A 22,293-nucleotide genomic window follows, 5' to 3' on the forward strand; every position below is an offset into this window, starting at 1 on the left:
GCAGTTCCTGCAAGACGAAGGCATTGATGCTATGGACTGGCCCGCCCGTTCCCCAGACCTGAATCCAATTGAGCACATCTGGGACATCATGTCTCGCTCCATCCACCAACGCTACGTTGCACCACAGACTGTCCAGGAGTTGGCGGATGCTTTAGTTCAGGTCTGGGAGGAGATCCCTCAGCAGACCATCCGCCACCTCATCAGGAGCATGCCTAGGCTTTGTAGGGAGGTCATACAGGCACGTGGAGGCCACACACACTACTGAGCCTCATTTTGACTTGTTTTAAGGACATTACATCAAAGTTGGATCAGCCTGTAGTGTGTTTTTACACTTTAATTTTGAGTGTGACTCCAAATCCAGACCTCCATGGGTTAATAAATTTGATTTCCATTAATAATTTTTGTGTGATTTTGTTGTCAGCACATTCGACTATGTAAAGAACAAAGTATTTAATAAGAATATTTCATTCATTCAGATCTAGGATGTGTTATTTTAGTGTTCTCTTTATTTTTTTGAGCAGTCTATATATATATATATATATATATATATATATATATATTTATTTTGTGTGCACACAATAATTTGGATCCACCTCCATAGTGATACTTAATATGAAATGTGATTTTTATTATTTTTTATGACTGGTCAAATGTACGTAATTTTTTTTTTACATTTAACTATATTCTATAAACTATTGGAATTAGAATCATTTGAATTTCAGCCATACCGTTTACTTATTTTAATTTATAGCGCAGGAGAAAAGCTTCCAGTGTCTCTATTGTATACACCTGTTGTGCTTTATTGGACTTGTAACCCCAAGCAGGGGCGTCGGAACTGGGGGGGCAAGGGGGCAGCTCGCCCCCCCCAAACTTAGAGAGGCGCCGATCATGTATGCACAATGCTCCGGCGGGCGGCTACATTCACTGCACGGAGCGGAGGTTGTACTGTGCGGTCTTTCATCTGACCCCACAGTACATCCTCCGCTCCGTGCAGTGAATGTAGCCGCCCGTAGGAGCATTGTGCATAATGCTTAGCTCCTCCCAGAGGCAGATCAAGTGCTAGTGTCCAGTATTTGCGACCACGAAGATTTGCCTGTCATCCTACAGCAGGCTGCCGCCTTATGAAGCCAGGCAGTCAGCAGCAGCAGCAGCATAGTCCTCTCCCTCCGCTCCTCCCCAAGCAGCAAGGTGCACTTCCTCCTCCCCTCACATGCCTACCACGGTGACTGGACTGAGGAGCTCACTACCCCTCTCAGGGAGGTGTGGGTGCTGCCCCAGCCCGCCACACTCAGCCGCTGTAATTTGGTACCAATCAAATTACTGGGCGCCTGCTACAATGTGTGAACAACTAGTAGCGCGCCCAGCCATGGATGTCCCCAGCTCCCAGCCATTTCATGTAACTCTGAACCCGGCGGCTTTGCCTCTCCTCCCCTGCAACGAGAACTCAGCGTGAAGAGAGGAGCGCCAACCTTACGTGGAACCTCACATCCAGGTAGAACACACCACAGCCACAATCAACCACCAAAAAGTTAAAAGTGAGTGGTTCTCTATTATAATCTTAAACTATATAAGAGGTGTATAAGGGGTGTGTGGGAGCACAAAATTATAGTACAGTATATAAGGAAGAAGGGGACAAACACAAATAAATATATATATATATATATATATATACACTGAATTTTATATTATATATATATATATATATATATATATATATATATGTGTGTGATATGTGTGTGTGTGTGTAGAGTTGTGAATTTATTCTTGTGATGGTCCGGAGTGCCGCCGTTGGATATGTTTTATATACAGCAGCTGCTGCCGGGTTTGAATTTGGAGGGCACCCGTCACATAATTCCTTGTAACCACTGTGCCAGAGCGCTGTACGTTGCTGACATGAGAGAGAGGTCCCCCCTCTCTTAATTGCCCTGGGCCCCCAAAAGACTTAATCCAGCCTTGGTGCCGACTGAAGGAAGGGGGATGCAGAGGGGGAGAAGCGGTCTGCACCCACACCAAGTGCCGGAGTCACACCCCTGACAGACACAAACAAACTGCACTCCCGCTGCACTACTCTGCGGATACAAAAAACTGCACTGACGTGTATCCCCTCTTGTGTTGACACTATGAGCAGTACTCGCTCACCCCGACTGCCGCCAGCCTAATCTAAGTCCATTATTCTATCTCCTCCCAGAATGCCCATTACGGTGTCAATACCCGCACGATGTCATCATGCCCGTCAGGAGCTGCACAGTATGCTTGGAAGAGCAGCACTATGAAGAGGAGCTGCGCACCTTTTATCCTTCTCCAGCGTCCTGTTAGCCATTTCAGCTGCTGCCAGCTGAATAATTGACTTGTTTGGACTGGAGTTTGCAGCTGTGGGCAACTGGATCATGGACAGCGAGGGGTGACACCAACTCTAGCGACGCCTCTGCACACAGCCCCCTCTCTCATGTCTCCTGACTGTCCCTGGTGCCAAAATTGCATGGGAGGGAAGCAGCAGCCACCACTGTCGCCAGGTAGGAAAAACAACAACACAAGAGTAGTACAAGTGGCAAGCGTTGCTCAGCCTCTCTCTCTCTCTCATTCGTGGTCTCTTTCCATCTAAGATCCTTTCTCTCCCTTGCCCCACTACCTAGGACCACTCTCACACTCTCTCCCTCGATCCCTCTCTCTTTTGGCCCTCTCTCTCGCATGCTCTCTCTCCCTCGTCTCTATCTTGGCCCCCTCCGTCCCCCTTTTCTCCATCTCTCTCTCTCTTCCTCCGACCCCCCCCCCTCTGTTTATCTCCCTACCTCTTCCTCTCCCCCTCCATCTATCTCACTTCCTCCTTCTGTCCCCCCTTCCCCTCTCTCTCCATCTCCCCCCTCTCTCTCTGTCTCTCTTTTTCCATCTCCCCTCTCTCTCCATTCCCTCTCTCTCTTTCTCCGTCTCCCTCTCTCTCTCCCTTCGCCTCCTTCTCTCTCTCTATCTTCCCCTCTCTCTGCCATCCTCTCACTCTGTCGCCCTCCATCTCTCACTCCGTCTCCCTCCCTGTATCACTCCATCTCCCTCCCTCTCTCACTCCGTCTCCCTCCCTGATTCTCTCTCAGTCTTCCTCTTTCTCTCTGTCTTCCTCTCTTTCTCCATCTTCCCATCTCTCTCTCCCCCCCCCCCCCCCTCCATCTTCCCCTCTCTCTCTCTCTGTCTTCCCCTCTCTCTCCGGGGTAAATTTACCAAAGCTTCCATAAATGAAAAGGGGTGATGTTGCCCATAGAAACCAAGGCTAATGTTGGTAATGAGATGCGATGTAGTTAATATCCCAGCTGTCAGGATCCGGGAATGCCAACAGCGCTTACAAAGGCTATTCCCATTCGTGGGTGTCCACGACACCCATAGAGTGTGAATAAAACCTGTGGCAAGCGCAGCGAGCCACTGCGCCCACAGCATGGTATTCTGGCAGCTGGGATGCTGCTGTCAGTATATTGACAGCCGGCATCCTGTCCGCCGGGATATCGTTACCATCCCATAAGGATATATGGATGTAGCCACGCTCATTGTTGCCGTATGCGCTGCACTGTGACTGTGGGGTCTATTTACTAAGCCTTGAATGGCAATAAAGTCAACGGAGATAAAGTACCAGCCAATCAGCTCCTAACTGCCATGCCACAGGATGTGTTTGAAAAATGACAGGAGCTGATTGGTTCTTTATCTCCGTACACTTTATCTCCATCCAAGGCTTAGTAAATAGACCTCCTAAGTGCAGTTGGCAATCACATTTCCTTAACTATGAGGCATTAACTATGAGGGGGTGAAATTTTGTGATACATCAATTTAGGGGCACCGAAATGAGATTATATCTTGCCCCCCCAACCTAAAAGCGTTCTGACGCCCCTGACCCCAAGTCTAATTCTCCTACTGCTGCTCATGAATTGGAAGTGTGGTAATATACCATTAAGAACATAGGTGGGCTATAGCCCATTACTAGCGCCAGGTTACGTTTCTTTTGTTTTGGCTATCCTTAGCAGGGGCGTCTTCAGAGAGGAGGGGGCCCGTGGTCAGACTCTGGGTGCCCCCCGGTGGGCTCCCTCCCCCTCCACGGCGCCATAGGCTCCGGCATTATGCCAGAGTCTGATTCAATTTTAGGTAGCCTATCATATTAACATGATACAAGCACGGTAATATCAAGTAATTCCCATATTCCATCCCGTCTCTCTCACACTATAAATTATTTTTAAAGCTCATACTTCAACAGAGTTTGACAGCTATACAGCAAATTATCTTTCCCATATGATCAAATTCATTCTGCAGTGTAATGATTCTGTCAGAGCGCAAAAGAAAAATAAATTGGGCAGAAACAAATTACGGCATTACAACACAATATAGTATAAATACATTTTATTGGATGGACATACCTAAGACGTATGTGGAAGCATGTGACAGTTAATCGTGCGCGTCATTTGAACAGGACTTGTAATCTGTTAGAAAAAAACCTTAGCATGCACAAATCACTCTGCTCACGTTACACTACACTGCACTGGGTGAAAACCAGATCAAAAAGTGAATCATTTTTGTTGAGTTTTCCGTGTGATACATTTTTTTTTTTAAATCAGTCTTAAAAGCCTGAATTTAAAAGGCTGAAAAAAGACAAAGTGAACAGTGAAGCTAAACCAAGGCTAAAATATAAAAAATAAGTATTTAACTAAAAGAGTAAACATGTTTTCTCTTGTAACAGTCATAAGAGACATATTTAAAGAGTCAGGGTGGGAAAAAGGCCACAGTGACAGCTATTAAACATGCTGTATTTTCTAGTCATTATCACAGCAGTCCTTTGAAGCTTCTCTTGTAGAATGAAGATCTCCAGACTGTGAAGAAGGTTGAGAGCGCTCTGAAACTTTCAATGACAACCTGAAATAGTAAAGGAAAAATATGTTATCAATTCATGTACAACCAAAGACTCTAAACAAAGAACTGAAAAGTCCCGGACTTATAAGGTTGATAGTCCTTCCAGAAGAACTGAGTGACCTGTTTCTCTTGAGTGTGTTAATTTCTCTTCTTCTTGCTCATTCCAATGGACACATTGAGAATCCAGGGCAAGATGACAGAGTAATTACATCCTGCTATATGGAATATGTAGGCTAGCATGATAATTAGTAATCTGAATATGCACATGCTGTAAGTGGTTATCGCTTAAACCGACACCACTTATACCTTGTATTTTATAGAAGACTAAGGGGGTCATTCTGACCTGATCACACTCTGCAGTTTATCGCAGCGCAGCGAACAGGTCAGAAGTGCGCATTACATGACAGCCCAACAAGGCCTACCGTTTTTTTTTTTATAAACTGTACGACCTACTGCATTAGGGGGTCCCTTTTATTTGACAAAAAATGGAAGATATCGGAGTATTAGATTGCTATCTGTGGAAAACGTTATTATTTGTGTAATATCTTGATCTTTGACTGTTAATCACCTGGGCCACCCCTCTTTCAAGCAGAGTTGCCCCCTACCCCCCTTCTCTAATGTGTGTTTGGGCGAGTATCGTATGCCATGATGTGCCATCCCCATCTATGAAAAATGATATTTCTCTGTAGAGCAGGGTAATATTATCTAGTAATCACAACACAAGAGCTGGTGAGTGGTTGCATCAGTTGAAGAGGAACTCCCCTCTTTAAAATATGTGTGTCTTTCTCTTAATTATTGGAAGGCAGCAGTTTTCGGGATAATGTCTTGTAATCACACTGAACACCAGACATTAACTATTATGGGCACTCGGTTTCAAAGAAGAGACTCTTCCCTTTCAAAAAATGAGAGTGCTCCCATCTTTCTAGGGGTGATTGTGGGGAAAATATACAGTAGGTTCTCTCCGTCTTGCTAAAGTTGTTTTTTATTCTTTTTTTGCACGTGTGTCTACATCAATATCACTTCTTGCTTCTCCACCACTCACAATCCCCACAGGTTGTCAGGACTAGTGGGGAGAAAGAAAGTAATTGTATGTTTTATGCTCCCTGTCAGTGTGGACAAGTTGGACTTGTTGTTCAAAGATACCATAAATTGCACGTAGTGAGCCCAACTCTTTGTCCAAAGTAAATGGGTTAAAATCAGTTTAATTTTTATTTACAAAAAAACATATTTCCTTATATACAGAGCATTTACATTTACCAGTACCTACATTTTTTCCAAAGTATCCCTCCTCTTGGTCCACTGTTTAGCAACATGAACCTAAGTATACCATGTGCGGTACTGTCCAGGTAGAGGTCGATGCATTATAATCACATTCATGACATGTTTGCAGAACTCTGTTATAATGTCTTCTTTTTTTTTTTTTTTTTGCACTAAAAATACTATATTCAATATATACTAATTTATGGAAAGACTCAATAGTGAGAAATGAATCTTGTATAAAAAAAAAATGTACATTTCAGGCTTAGTATAGAATAGGCATTGTCATATACAGTATAAATATTTAAAACCTGAAACTGTTCTGAGAGACTACGGAGAGTTAGGAGCTCTGCTTTATATATACGGTAAACCCAGCACTGGCTCTCATCCAATGTCTAATTATAAATGAGATCTACAAGAATCTACCCTGGCCAGTTTATAGTTTGGTTATTTTTTAGCACTTGTAGCTTTATAGGAAACATGTTATCTTCTGATAACGTATAATTTTAATAATTATATGGATGGATGTTCAAAACGGTTTAACCTATTTCCAGATGACCTAAGAACTGACAGATTTGAGGTCATACTTAACAGGGAAATTAGAAGCACTTTGATGGGTGCTTTAGTTCCTGACTACTAAGCATTCATTATTTCCGTGTAATGAAGGGTTGCGGTCATGTGACTGACGCCTGGGGACCAAGCATCTGAATCCTTACATGCACTGGTGAAATGCCGGCAGGTAGAGATTTTTTTTTTTTTATTCAATAGTTTTTTATTGATTTTAAAGTTTTGCATAAACATCCCAAAAACATAGAAGAACAAAAAAATAAAAATAAATGAAAACAAACCATACAAGCAGGTATACGAAAGTATGCAGTACACAATCAGAAGCATGGTCAAGCAATTGAACAGGATACACCTAATAGGTCAGGATATACAATATACCTCATAGTGGAACAGTAAGCAGTAGGAGCCCATAGGCGCCATGTGAGCCCATGCATCAAGGATAGAATAAAAAAGGCACGAGGCATAGAAAAATACAGAAGTAGTGGCACTGCAGACCATAAATAAAACACTTGCATAGTTATACAGTACAAAATGAAAAATAATCAGAATCTTAAGACATCTGCCATATATAGAGAAAAACATAACAAAACCCCCCAAATCAAACCACCGCAGAACCCCCCACCCTGTATAGCCTATCCCCAACTTAGGTATACTTGGATCCCTTAAACCCCCCCCCCCCCCCCTAAACTATACTAACTAGCCATCCCCCCCCCACCGATGGATATTAATGGTACAGGGATATCTGACGGAAGGCAATGTATTTTAATGACCTGAGCTAGGTGAAGCCCAGCTCTCCCGCTGTTTAAGCAAATAGTTCTCACATAGTTAACATCAGATATTGTAGTGATATGCATACAGCACAGACAGGATTGAACAATAAGTAAGGATAAAAATAATGAAAATAATAAACAAACTATAACCACAGCATATAGGGTGACCAAACGTTAGTATAAGGTGGCAAGTTGCAACATATTAATCAGGCCAAGTCTCAACCTCCGAAATAGTTACAAAACCAGTCTTAGTCCCATATATCCAAGAACCTGCATATGAGGGCATAAACAACTGAAATAGAAAGTCCCGGACCCTTCCATCCATCCGAGGACACACAAAAGTTTAGATAGAGTGCTTGTAAGGCAAATCAATGAACAGTGATTCAACCAACAGAGGCGTTAATCGGATCTTCAGAGACTCCACTAAAAAGTCAGAACCTCCAGAAATTGTGGCGAAGTCTAGTACAATAGCGTCCGCTGCCTCTGAACAGGATATAGTGGAGAGGGATTCTGTCATAGGGAGTACAGGAACAGCAGTCAAAGAGCTGGGAGATGCATCCAACATGCCGTCCAACTTAGTGAGCAGCCTCTGAGTGGAAGCAGCGATGGCTTGAACTATATATTGCATAGAGCTGACCATGTTGAAAACCTGCAGGTATCAAAACAGGAGATGGGAACACCAGCCAACATAAGGACCAAATGGCAAGATGGCGGCGGCTAGCACACCGCCAGTGCCCAGCAGCAGAGCAGGAGATATCAGGCAAACTATGCTCACGTATACACAGGAGGGAAACACCAGAGGACTGCTGGAATGGGAGACAGCACTGGGATTCAGTCGCTGTAGCTCAGAGATATAAGCAGCAAGATATTTCTATTCACTTCTCACACAGTGCAAGAAGCTGCAGGAGGATCCGTAGAGCAGCCAGAGGAGACCACAGCAACAAGATGGCAGCGGTTCACGAGCAGCACGCCGCAGATGCCACAGCAAATGAACGGGAGCCGGAACACAGCCAAACAGCAAGAGTCCTCCCCATCGGTCCACAAAAGCCAGCCAGACAGAGGGAGAGGAGCTTGCAGGTAAGTAAGGAGCCGTAATGCAGCAGAGGGAGCCGGAAGCCAGGACACCAGGCCGCACGGAGGAGAGACCCGGTCACTGTAGATACCGGGGAATACACCACACCGCGATTTCACCTCAGGACTCCAGTCAATCAGGAACCAATTCCCCTACAATTGAACCCACTCAGTACCACAACGACAGTGATAATCAGGATATATAAAGGATATTAGCGGGAAAGCCAGAAAGATGAGTCCTTCTCCCAGCTACTCCAGGCCACGCCCCCCGGCAGGTAGAGATTTAGCAGATGGTGAATCTGGGCATCTCACACAGACAGATCTATGTCACCTGCATGAGAGAAGGCACCACGTACCTCCAATACCGTTTCCTACCTGGGGAACATGCAACGTGTTTTACAAGAAGGCATTTATATCATATATACAAATACAATGCAAGTGAAATAGAAAACAATTTCAAATAAATTAGAAATATTTATTGATATAATCAGGGAAAATTACTGGCAACTTGCTAGTTTTCATATATAAAATGTATCCCGAGATGTTTGTACAGCTACAGATTCAGGAAAAAGTGCTACTACGCATAAACAAAGTGGAGCACATTTGTTATTTAAAGAGCTGACGGCTATGTAAACAGAGGCAGCTGGTGTATATTTTATTGCCAAAATCGTGGAGCAAACAGCAACATCCTTAATAAATTGTAAATGGGCACAGAAGTATTTTATATTCAATAATTGTACATAAATGATATGCCATGGTGAAAAAGAAGCAGCGTAATGAACAAAGCAGGCTAACGGAACAGCTGATCAAGGGCAAGGACGCATTATCAGTACTTTACATGAATGTTCTGTTTTTCAATTGCTAATTTACAATGGCTTTGCTTCCATCAATTATTCTTGTTTATATTAAGTTTGAGAGGTGATATAGTGTATACCCAACATTCGCATTTGGTAACATGGTTATTGTAGTGCCACAATCTACACATGGTGTTAGATGTAGGGTAATTGTGCTGCTCGCTAACCATGAATCATGTGATAAAAACACGAGTGTAGGCTGCTACTGTTACGTTCCTGGTGCTCAGAACAAGAGAGCTGTTGCGTAGTGAGTCCAGAGCACCAGGACGTGACGCTGAAATAAGGTGTGGTATGGAAATAGCCCCTAGCACCCTACCTCCATTGTTTCACCCGTGTGGTCAGTTCACGCCTGCGTGACTATGGTTTCTTGGGCCCACGGCAGCCGCGTTTGAAGGGCGTATTAGGTCTGCCCAACTCCGATGCCCCCAGGTCTTAGAGTGAGACAAGGCGTGAACCGAGACAGGATAATAACAAGGGGACCTCTAACTAAAGCAAACAGAAGGCTAGGGGCTACTAACAACCCTAAAACTAAATATATGTGTGGCACGCCGCCAAAGGAAAAGAACAACAAAAGATACCACTGTCCACACCCCACATGGCAGAAGCCGCTACTCACGAAACCGGGAGAGAACCCCAAAAAGCAAGAACCCCCAGATGACTGCAACAGGTTCACTTGGACTGGAAGGATTCCCAGGACCGGCTTCAGAACTCCAGGACTCAGGAGCACGGGGAGCAGGATCGACCAGATACAGCAGACCAGGAACAAACTTTGCAAGGCAGGAACAGCATACAGGAAGCTATCACCGGCGAGGCTGCAGTGTGCTGGCTCCCATAAAAAGGCCCTGCTGGCCAATGACAGGAGGGCCAGCAAGACCAGCCCCCAGACCCTAATGAATAGTTGCCGTGCTGCACGCACAACTAATCAGTCTTATCTGGCAACGGGGAATGCGGTCCGCCAATGGCGTCCCCGTTGCCATGGACCCGGCGGCTGAGGACACCCGGCGGCTGAGGACGCCCGGCGTCCTAGCGTTGCCAGGGACCCAGCGGCTACAGTACGCACGGCGTCCTGGCATTGTTAGGCGCCGGGCGGGCAGCGAGGGAGGTGCGGCAGCCGTGAGCGTCGCTCGGAAGCAGACCGAGCGTCGCCGCGGACTGCGGCACCTAACAGTACCCCCCCCTTGAGGAGGGGTTAAAGAACCCCTAAAGCCGGGTTTCTGAGGAAATTCCTGAAAGAATAATTTCTTAAATTTAGGGGCATGTAGATCCTTATCCAAGACCTTTCCTCCGGGCCATAGTCTTTCCAGTGAACCAAAAAATACAGCCGGCCTCGAGAAACTTTGGAATCTAAAACCTTCTCCACCAAAAACTCATGTTGCCCCTGAACATCCACCGGAGGTCTACCCTGAGAAGTTTTCTGAGGGAATCTCCTGGAAGAAATATATTGCTTCAGAAGGGAACAATGAAAAGTATTGCCAATTTTGAGTGATTTAGGCAAGCGTAGCCGAAAAGCAACTGGATTGACCTTCTTTACGATAAGGAACGGTCCAATAAATTTGGGTCCCAATCTAGCCAAGGGTTGTCTGAGCTTGATGTTGACAACCACACCTTATCTCCCACCTTAAAAGTGCATGGGCGTCGGAACCTATCTGAAAAAATCTTTCCTCGGAAGGCAGCCTTCTTAAGGGCAAGGTGCACCTTTTTCCAAATCATTCTGAGACGGGAAGTTAAGGTCAACGAAGAGACTGGAAAATGAGGGTAAAAAGAATTGGCTCTAGGATGAAAGCCCAGGACCGAAAAGAATGGAGACTCCTTGGTGGAAGAATGACAAGAGTTATTATAGGCAAACTCGGCCAAAGGAAGAAATTCAGACCAATCATTCTGAAATTTGGCCGAATATAGTCGTAAATACTGTTTTAATGACTGATTAACACGTTCAGTTTGTCCGTTAGACTGTGGATGGTACCCAGATGTTAAAAAGAGTTTCATATTTAATGAGGCACAAAAACGTTTCCAGAGACGGGCAATGAATTGTGGTCCCCGATCAGAGACAATATCCATGGGTAAACCATGGAGCCTGAAGACATGGCGGAGAAACAAAACTGCCAACCCTTGAGCGGAGGGTAATCGGGGAAGAGCAATGAAGTGGGTTATCTTACTAAAATGGTCTACTACCACCCAAATGACTCGGAACCCAGCTGAAAGAGGAAGGTCCACCACGAAATCCATGGATATATGTGACCATGGCCTGAGAGGAATGGCTAGAGGCATGAGTTGCCCGACAACGATCGAGACACCTTGTACTGAGCACAAACCTGACAGGAACGGACAAATTCCCTCACATCTTTAGAAAGATTAGGCCACCACACTGAGCGAGAGATTAACTCCAAGGTCTAAGTGATACCCGGATGACCAGAAACCTTATTATCATGAAACTCAGCTAGAACAGTGCCTCTCAGAAATTCAGGGACGAAGAGACGATCTGCAGGAGTGACATTGGGAGCCTACTGCTGAAGCTGGACTAGCTGTGTAAATAAATCCTGTGTGAGGCCAGCCCGGATGATAGACGATGGGACTATAGGGGTAGTAGCCGAGTGGTTATTGTGAACCGGAAGAAAACAACGTGACAGGGCATCGGCTTTCGTATTCTTGGAACCGGGCCTGAAGGTGATGATAAACCTGAAACGAGTAAAAAACAGCGCCTAACGTGCCTGTCGAGCATTAAGCCATTTAGCTGACTCAATATACTGCAGGTTTTTGTGGTCAGTGAACACAGTAATGGTATGCCTTGCTCCTTCCAACCAGTGCCTCCACTCCTCGAAAGCCCATTTAACTGCCAACAATTTTCGATTACCAACATCATAGTTGGATTCTGCGGAGGAGAATTTTCTGGACATGAAGGCACATGGGTGTAATTCCCGAGACTCCGGGTCTTCCTGAGAAAGGATAGCCCCCACTCCAACCTCTGAGGCATCTACCTCGACAATAAAGGGGAGATCCGGGTTAGGGTGTCTGAGTACTGGAGCTGAGACAAAGGCCTGTTTCAAGGCCAGGAAGGCAGACTTGGCTTTAGGCGACCAATTGGAAGGGTCTGCTCCTTTTTTAGTCAATGCCACAATAGGAGCAACCAAATCTGAGAAGGTATGAATAAAACGCCTATAATAATTTGCAAACCCTAAAAAGCGCTGGATAGCTTTTAAGTTCGTGAGTTGTGCCCAATTTAGGATTGCCTGGAGATTTTTTGGTTCCATGAAAAACCCCTTTGGAGAAATAATATACCCCAGGAAGGACACTTCTGTGATGTGGAAATCACATTTCTCCAGTTTGGCGTACAAATGATTTTCCCGTAACCTCTGAAGGACCAGTCGCACATGGGTAATATGTTGTTCAAAGGACTCAGAGTAAATCAAAATGTCGTCTAAATAAACGACTACGAACTTTCCTAGAAAGCCGCGAAGGACGTCGTTAATGAGATCTTGAAATACAGCAGGAGCATTAGACAGCCCAAACGGCATCACCAGGTATTCAAAATGTCCCGACTGTGTGCTGAAAGCCGTCTTCCACTCATCCCCAGATTTTATTCGGATGAGATTGCAAGCCCCTCTAAGATCGATTTTGGAAAAGATAACGGCAGTACGGAGCTGATCAAATAGTACCGAAATCAGTGGCAAGGGGTAGGTGTTTTTAACAGAGATCTTATTCAGAGCCCGATAATCAATACATGGTCTGAGCGACCCATCTTTTTTCTCAACAAAAAAGAACCCTGCACTCAATGGAGATCTCGAGGGCCTAATGAAGCCCTTCTTCAGGCTATCCTGTACATACTCATCCATTGCCGTGGTTTCCGGCCCAGACAGGGCATATAGTCTCCCTTTAGGCAAAGCGGCACCGGGAACTAAGTCAATGGCGCAGTCATAGGACCGATGAGGGGGCAGAATATCCGCATTACCCTTGGAGAAAACATCGGCAAAGTCCTGATATTCCAAAGGAATAAGTTCTGGGGTGACTGCCGCAACCCGGACTGGACGGGAAATACATTCCTTAACACAAAAGGGACCCCATCGGGAAATCTCCCCAGACCGCCAATCTATGGTGGGATTATGAAAGGCAAGCCAGGGGACTGTCGGACAATGGGTAAGGTAAAACTCGATTTTCTCCGAATGTAGGGCCCCCACTGTCAGTTGTACTGGAGGTGTGCGGTGAGTGATTACCCCATTAGAAAGCGGACCACCATCCAAGCCGTGCATGGTGATACGTTTATCCAAAGGTATCTGTGGAACGCCCAAAGCCTGAGCCCAACCAAGATCCATGAAATTTCCCGCAGCTCCACTGTCGACGAAGGCCGACACCAACGAACTGAGACTACCAAAGGAAATTTTTACAGGAACTAATAAGGAATCATTAGAGGAGATCAATTGCAGACCCAAGTGAACCCCCTCACAATTCACTTGATCAGAGCGTTTCCCTGCTTATTCGGGCAATTGCGCGCGACATGTCCCTTGCCACCACAATACAAGCAGAGACCAGAATTTAGCCTTCTGGCTCTTTCCTCTGGGGACAGCCGGGAGAGACCCATTTGCATGGGCTCCTCGACGTCCTCAGGGAAAGGCCTGAAACTAGCTCCTCTTTCAGCCCTCCGCTCCCGGAGACGACGATCAATTTTAATAGCAAGCTCCATGAGTTTGTCTAAAGTCTCTGGAGCGGGGTACTGAAGGAGACCGTCTTTAATAACTTCAGACAAACCGAGGCGAAACTGACTGCGCAGGGCCGGGTCATTCCAGCCACAGTCGTTCGACCAACGGCGAAACTCGGTACAATACGCCTCTGCTGGATTTTTCCCTTGCTTAAGTGCACGCAGGTGGCTCTCAGCCGACGCTTCTCTATCAGGGTCATCATACAAAAGGCCTAAGGACTTAAAAAAGGCATCTACCGATAGCAAGGCTGCGTCATTGGCTTTTAACCCAAAAGTCCAGGTTTGCGGGTCGCCTTGAAGCAAAGACATCACAATCCCGACCCGTTGAGACTCAGTACCAGAGGATCGGGGCCTTAACCGAAAATAAAGTTTACAAGCTTCCTTAAAATTAAAAAAATCCTTTCGGTTACCCGAAAAACGGTCAGGAAGATGCATCTTTGGTTCTGGAATCATACTCGGGGAGGCTCGCAAAATATCTTCCTGCGATCTCACCCGAAGAGTAAGATCCTGAACCATTTGAGTTAGTTCCTGAATCTGTTTGGCCAAAAGCTGGCTGGGATTCGGTCCTAATACTGCCGGATTCATGAGGCCGAATCTCAAGGCCCACCAAATACAAATAACTCTTTATTCTTTTTGGGCCGGTGATAATGTTACGTTCCTGGTGCTCAGAACAAGAGAGATGTTGCGTAGTGAGTCCAGAGCACCAGGACGTGACGCTGAAATAAGGTGTGGTATGGAAATAGCCCCTAGCACCCTACCTCCATGGTTTCACCCGTGTGGTCAGTTCACGCCTGCGTGACTATGGTTTCTTGGGCCCACGGCAGCCGCGTTTGAAGGGCGGATTAGGTATGCCCAACTCCGATGCCCCCAGGTCTTAGAGTGAGACAAGGCGTGAACCGAGACAGGATAATAACAAGGGGACCTCTAACTAAAGCAAACAGAAGGCTAGGGGCTACTAACAACCCTAAAACTAAATATATGTGCGGCACGCCGCCAAAGGAAAAGAACAACAAAAGATACCACTGTCCACACCCCACACGGCACCGTCGTGTACCGGGGAGGACAGTGAAAAGCGGAAACCTCCGCAAAAACACCAGTACAAAACAAACGCAAGGACTAAGCGGCCTAGGCCGCAACACGTGGCAGAAGCCGCTACTCGCGAAACCGGGAGAGAACCCCAAAAAGCAAGAACCCCCAGATGACTGCAACAGGTTCACTTGGACTGGAAGGATTCCCAGGACCGGCTTCAGAACTCCAGGACTCAGGAGCACGGGGAGCAGGATCGACCAGATACAGCAGACCAGGAACAAACTTTGCAAGGCAGGAACAGCATACAGGAAGCTATCACCGGCGAGGCTGCAGTGTGCTGGCTCCCATAAAAAGGCCCTGCTGGCCAATGACAGGAGGGCCAGCAAGACCAGCCCCCAGACCCTCATGAATAGTTGCCGTGCAGCTGCCCTGCTGCACGAACAACTAATCAGTCTTATCTGGCAACGGGGAACGCGGTCCGCCAATGGCGTCCCCGTTGCCATGGACCCGGCGGCTGAGGACGCCCGGCGTCCTAGCGTTGCCAGGGACCCGGCGGCTACAGTACGCACGGCGTCCTGGCGTTGCTAGGCGCCGGGCGGGCAGCGAGGGAGGTGCGGCGGCCGTGAGCGTCGCTCGGAAGCAGACCGAGCGGCGCCGCGGACTGCGGCACCTAACAGCTACAACCCAGCAGGGAATGTGATGATTCACGATGGAAGAAAATGCACCCTTGTAGGGGGCACACAGAGTGACGCAACCAAAGAAAGGTCAGTTCATAGTATTATTGAAATCTAGGTTTGCACAAACCTGCCTATCACCCAACAGTGACTATGGCTTATTTCAAGTTTATTCTAGAACGAGTGGACAGTTCGAAACAGCACTAACTTGGAGGGACCACAGCCAAGCAGAGGAAGCCAGGGGAGGAGAAGCAACAAAAGGCAGTGGCAAGCAGATCAAGCAGGATTTTAGGTTGCAGCACTAGCTTAGAATGTGGTGCCAATCAATTTGTCAGGACAGTTACAGTGGAGCAGTTTGGCTGTGAACAGGTCAATGGTTAATGTTGTCACCCCTGTAAATATGTATCTAGATGTGGAAAGTCACTAATAGCAGGGGCAGAGATTGCTCTCTACCCGACTTGGTAGAGTGTTACTACTATACAGTGTGGAAAGGTAGAGTAACTACAGCCCATGCTGAAAATGTGCAGCTTGCCCTAAATTAAAAAGTGTGAGCCAGCAATTAAGTATTTGTTCAGGAACTGCCCAATGTGCCAAATTGTCCAAAACATTTGTTCTAAACATTCACTATCCCACTGCCCAGGAGTGGTTCTAGTTGCGGGCAAGCAGTGCGGGGGCCCGGGGCGCTGCGGTCTGAGGGCGCAGCCACAATCACCCCGCAGGCGCCCGCACACCGTCTGCAGCAGGCGCTGTGGGCTATGTGGGCGCCCGCTGCAGCCGGCACCAAGGAGGGAGACAGACGCTAGAGGTCTTACTTCACCTCTAGCATCTGGAGGAGAGCAGGGAGACAGATGCTAGAGGTCAAGTAGGACCTCTAGCGTCGGAAAGTTCCGGGAATGCTGGCGGCTGGAGTAGATGCAGAAATGCATCATCTCCCATGTAAACCCCTGACAACGAGCATGAGCCCCCTCGCAATGAGCAGGAAACCCCTGGCAACGAGCATGGAACCCAAAGCAGGAAACCCCTGGCAACGAGCATGGAACCCAAAGCAGGAGACCCCTGGCAATGAGCATTAGACCCCTGGCAATGAGCAGGTAATTTAAAAGTAATTAAAAGCCTTACTGTGGGGCATAATTTGTAAGGGGCATTACTGTGTGTGGAGCATTAAATGGTGTCAGGGGCATAGCTGTATGTGGTATAATGTGTAATGGGCATTCCAGTGTATAGCACAATGTGTGGCATAATGTGTAATGGGCATTACGGTGTGTGGCATAAGTTGTAATAGGCATTACGGTGTGTGGCATAATGTGTAATGGGCATTACGGAGTGTGGCATAATGTGTAATTTGAATTATGGTGTGTGGCATAGTGTGTAATGGGCATTACGGTATGTGGCATAAATTGTAATATGTGTTACGGAGTATGTCATAACGTGTAATGGGCGCTATGGTGTGTGGCATTATGTGGAATGGGCATTACGATGTGTGGCATAATGTGGAATGGACATTACGGTGTGTGGAATAATGTGTAATGGACGATGTAAAGAAAAAAAAGAATTTACTCACCGGTAATTCTATTTCTCGTAGTCCGTAGTGGATGCTGGGAACTCCGTAAGAACCATGGAGAATAGACGGGCTCCGCAGGAGACTGGGCACTCTAAAAGAAAGATTAGGTACTATCTGGTGTGCACTGGCTCCTCCCTCTATGCCCCTCCTCCAGACCTCAGTTAGGGAAACTGTGCCCGGAAGAGCTGACACAACAAGGAAAGGATTTGGAATCCAGGGTAAGACTCATACCAGCCACACCAATCACACTGTACAACTTGTGATAACCATACCCAGTTAACAGTATGAACAACAACTGAGCCTCCATTTACGGATGGCTCATAACAATAACCCTTTAGTGAAGCAATAACTATATACATGTATTGCAGAGAGTCCGCACTTGGGACGGGCGCCCAGCATCCACTACGGACTACGAGAAATAGAATTACCGGTGAGTAAATTCTTATTTTCTCTAACGTCCTAGTGGATGCTGGGAACTCCATAAGGACCATGGGGATTATACCAAAGCTCCCAAACGGGCGGGAGAGTACGGATGACTCTGCAGCACCGAATGGGCAAACTCAAGGTCCTCCTCAGCCAGGGTATCAAACTTGTAGAATTTTGCAAATGTGTTTGAACCCGACCAAGTAGCAGCTCGGCAAAGCTGTAATGCCGAGACCCCTCGGGCAGCCGCCCAAGAAGAGCCCACCTTCCTTGTGGAATGGGCCTTCACCGATTTTGGATGCGGCAATCCAGCCGCAGAATGAGCCTGCTGAATCGTGCTACAGATCCAGCGAGCAATAGTTTGCTTTGAAGCAGGAGCACCCAGCTTGTTGGGTGCATGCAGGATAAATAGCGAGTCAGTGTTTCTGACTCCAGCCGTCCTGGAAACATAAATTTTCAAAGCCCGGACTACATCCAGCAACTTGGAATCCTCCAAGTCCCGAGTAGCCACAGGCACCACAATAGGTTGGTTAAAATGAAACGCTGATACTACCTTTGGGAGAAATTGGGGACGAGTCCTCAATTCTGCCCTGTCCATATGGAAGATCAGATATGGGCTTTTACAAGACAAAGCCGCCAATTCTGACACACGCCTAGCCGAAGCTAAGGCCAATAGCATGACCACCTTCCACGTGAGATACTTTAGCTCCACGGTCTTAAGTTGCTCAAACCAGTGTGATTTCAGGAAATCCAACACAACGTTAAGATCCCAAGGTGCCACTGGAGGCACAAAAGGGGGCTGAATATACAGCACCCCCTTAACAAACTTCTGAACTTCAGGCAGTGAAGCCAGTTCTTTTTGAAAGAAAATAGATAGGGCCGAAATCTGGACCTTTATGGATCCTAATTTTAGGCCCATAGACACTCCTGACTGTAGGAAGTGCAGGAATCGACCCAGCTGGAATTCCTCTGTAGGAGCCTTCCTGGCCTCACACCAAGCAACATATTTTCGCCATATTCGGTGATAATGTTTTGCTGTCACGTCTTTCCTAGCCTTTATCAGCGTAGTAATAACTTCATCCGGAATGCCCTTTTCCGCTAGGATCTGGCGTTCAACCGCCATGCCGTCAAACGCAGCCGCGGTAAGTCTTGGAACAGACAGGGCCCCTGTTGTAACAGGTCCTGTCTGAGAGGCAGAGGCCATGGGTCCTCTGAGATAATTTCTTGTAGTTCTGGGTACCAAGTTCTTCTTGGCCAATCCGGAACGATGAGTATAGTTATTACTCCTCTCTTTCTTACTATCCTCAGTACCTTGGGTATGAGAGGAAGAGGAGGGAACACAAACCGACTGGTACACCCACGGTGTCACTAGTGCGTCCACAGCTATCGCCTGAGGGTCCCTTGACCTGGCGCAATATTTTTTTAGCTTTTTGTTGAGACGGGCCGCCATCATGTCCACCTGTGGCAGTTCCCAGCGATTTACAATCTGTGTGAAGACTTCTTGATGAAGTCCCCACTCTCCCGGGTGGAGGTCGTGCCTGCTGAGGAAGTCTGCTTCCCAGTTGTCCACTCCCGGAATGAACACTGCTGACAGTGCTAGCACGTGATTCTCCGCCCATCGAAGAATCCTTGTGGCTTCTGCCATTGCCATCCTGCTTCTCGTGCCGCCCTGGCGGTTTACATGGGCGACCGCTGAGATGTTGTCTGACTGAATCAGTACATGTTGGTTTTGAAGCAGGGGCTCTGCTTGACTCAGGGCGTTGTAAATGGCCCTTAGTTCCAGTATATTTATGTGTAGTGAAGTCTCCAGACTTGACCACTGTCCTTGGAAGTTTCTTCCCTGAGTGACTGTAGAAGATATGTGACAACTGCACTGTATGTGGCTAAAAGCTGCTCAGTTTAAAATTGGTACAATTAGGAACATGTAACGAGCGCTAATGTTTATAAGTTAAAATATATATTGCCATGGGTAATATATGTGTAAAAAGTGGCACCTGTAAAAAAGATTTCTGTTAGTTTGGCAGTACGTTTACAACTCCTTCTTGGAGTAAGTGGTTTGAGCTCAGTCCGTACCGGTTCACAGTTTGTATTGTGAAAAAGCTAACTGTCCCTACCTCCTAGTCAGTCCCGTGCACAAGTGGATGTTGTGGTCCTTCAATCTCGATCCGCTGCGTCCAGCGGTAAAGGATCGCGGCTTGTGGTCGGGTCGCGGCTCGATGACGTCACGCTGCGGCTAGGCGTCGGGAAGTTCGGGCCGGAAAGGTGATGGTCTGTAGCTCTATGCCTCCAACGCGTTTCGTGCGTCTCCGCGCACTTAATCATGGATGGCATGTCCATTTCCTGATCCTCAATTTATACTAAAAAAACTTATTGTTCATTGTTAAAAAAACGGAAGTGTGTACAGGAAGTTGGGTCAAACAGGCGGCAAGCATGTGCTCCCGTTTGTATATAAAAAATATATTTCTTTTTTTGTTTTTTTGGTGCCACTTGTGTTAAATATTAAAAAAATAGTGTATTTGGAATGACAGATGACTTGCGTATTTTATAAAAAAGCATTTAATTCGATTTCAATATTGAGTCCGTGGGGTATTAAAGTTTTCATTTCAAATATCCATCTTGTTTCATTTTTTATTAAATCGGTTACATTGCCGTCCCGCATTTCTGGCGATAGAATTGACCGTTGTTCCAAAAATAGTTATGGTTAAAATGAAATCAATATTTGTCATGATGAAGTTGACCTGTCGGGTAGGAAGATTGGATTTGTTCAAATAGAATTCAGTGTGTTCACAACCTATTTCATGATTAATGCACGTGTATAGTGATTTAACATCACACGTTCCCAAAGTGTAATGATCTTTCCATTGTATTTCTGTAAGAATCTGTATAATATGGATGGTGTCTTTGAGGTAGCTTCTTTGTGATTTTACAATGTCTTGGAGGAAGAAGTCGGTATATCTAGATAAATTTGAAGTAATGGATTGGATTCCTGACACTATGGGACGTCCAGGCGGATTTATAGGGTCCTTATGCATTTTTGGTAAGCAATAAAAGGTTGGAATTTTAGGATTTTTTTCCATTATGTAATTAAATTCTTTCATGGTAATAATTCCTAATTCAAGGCCTTCTTGGATTTGTTCTCGAAGTTTTTTTTTCATAAACATGGGTGGGGTCTTGATCCAGTGCTTCGTATGTATCTTGATCCTCCAAGAGACGTGTCACCTCTCTTTCATATTGTTCCTTGTTCAAAATAACGATGCCTCCACCTTTGTCGGCCGGTTTTATTGTAATGCTTTTGTCTTGTTTTAATTCTTTTAGTCCTAATCTTTCCTCCTTAGTGATGTTTAATTTCATTTTCGGCTTCTATGGTATTTTTTCTATTTCCTCTTCCAACAACTTTTGGAATGTCTCTAAGTGTGGCCCTTTGCAATATGTTGGATTGAAAGTCGATGGTGGTCCAAATTTGGTGTGTTGAAATTCATCCTCTTGTATGGACAGTTGTGAATTTTTATTTTTTGTAAAGAATTTTTTGATGTTGCACTTCCTTATAAATTTGTGCACATCTATGTATAAGTCAAATTTATTAATTTTTGACTGTGGGGCAAAATTGAGCCCCTTCTGTAGGATTGAAGTTTGGGCTTTTGACAATATTTTATTGCTCAAATTGAATATTGTTGGTTTAGTTTCAGATGGGATATTTGTCCTTTTGGTTATTCTTATTTCTCCTCTTCGTCCTCTTTTTCTTTTTCCCTGGCGAAGTTCTCCCTGTATTTCTTGTTCAGGATTCTTTTGTAATCCGGAGGTTTCTGGGTGCCCTGATTGAAGTCTAAAAAATAGTCATCATCTGTTTCTTCATCTGAATCCTCACAATAATTCCTTTTGGTAGATTGTTTTCTTCCTTGTGGTTTTTCTTGTTCTTTTTTTTGGATTGTCTGTATAAGTGATTGAATTTCTTCATTTTCTTCTTTCTCTGCTGCATCTTTTCCTAATGTGAATGAGTCAAAAAACATCAAAAAATTCTTTACAAAAAAATAAAAATTCACAACTGTCCATACAAGAGGATGAATTTCAACACACCAAATTTGCACCACCATCGACTTTCAATCCAACATATTGCAAAGGGCCACACTTAGAGACATTCCAAAAGTTGTTGGAAGAAGAAATAGAAAAAATACCAGAGAAGCCGAAAATGAAATTAAACATCACTAAGGAGGAAAGATTAGGACTAAAAGAATTAAAACAAGACAAAAGCATTACAATAAAACCGGCCGACAAAGGTGGAGGCATCGTTATTTTGAACAAGGAACAATTTGAAAGAGAGGTGACACGTCTCTTGGAGGATCAAGATACATACGAAGCACTGGATCAAGACCCCACCCATGTTTATGAAAATAAACTTCGAGAACAAATCCAAGAAAGCCTTGAATTAGGAATTATTACCATGAAAGAATTTAATTACATAATGGAAAAAAATCCTAAAATTCCAACCTTTTATTGCTTACCAAAAATGCATAAGGACCCT

General features: G+C 45.6%; 1 protein-coding gene across 2 annotated transcripts in view; it reads right to left on the bottom strand.

Moving 5' to 3' along the window:
* Positions 1–4,354: 4,354 nt before the first annotated feature.
* LDAF1 (lipid droplet assembly factor 1) overlaps positions 4,355–22,293 on the bottom strand; it is a 202,104-nt gene continuing 184,165 nt past the window's right edge. Inside the window, exon 5 of one of the 2 annotated variants that reach the window (XM_063934422.1) lies at positions 4,355–4,881. In XM_063934422.1, coding sequence (XP_063790492.1) covers positions 4,782–4,881 — 100 coding nt within the window. In that variant the 3' untranslated portion in view covers positions 4,355–4,781. The remainder of the gene's footprint in view (positions 4,882–22,293) is intronic. The other variant, XR_010182083.1, reaches the window with a different exon arrangement.

Source organism: Pseudophryne corroboree, chromosome 7 (assembly GCF_028390025.1).
Source record: "Pseudophryne corroboree isolate aPseCor3 chromosome 7, aPseCor3.hap2, whole genome shotgun sequence".
Taxonomy (NCBI): domain Eukaryota; kingdom Metazoa; phylum Chordata; class Amphibia; order Anura; family Myobatrachidae; genus Pseudophryne; species Pseudophryne corroboree.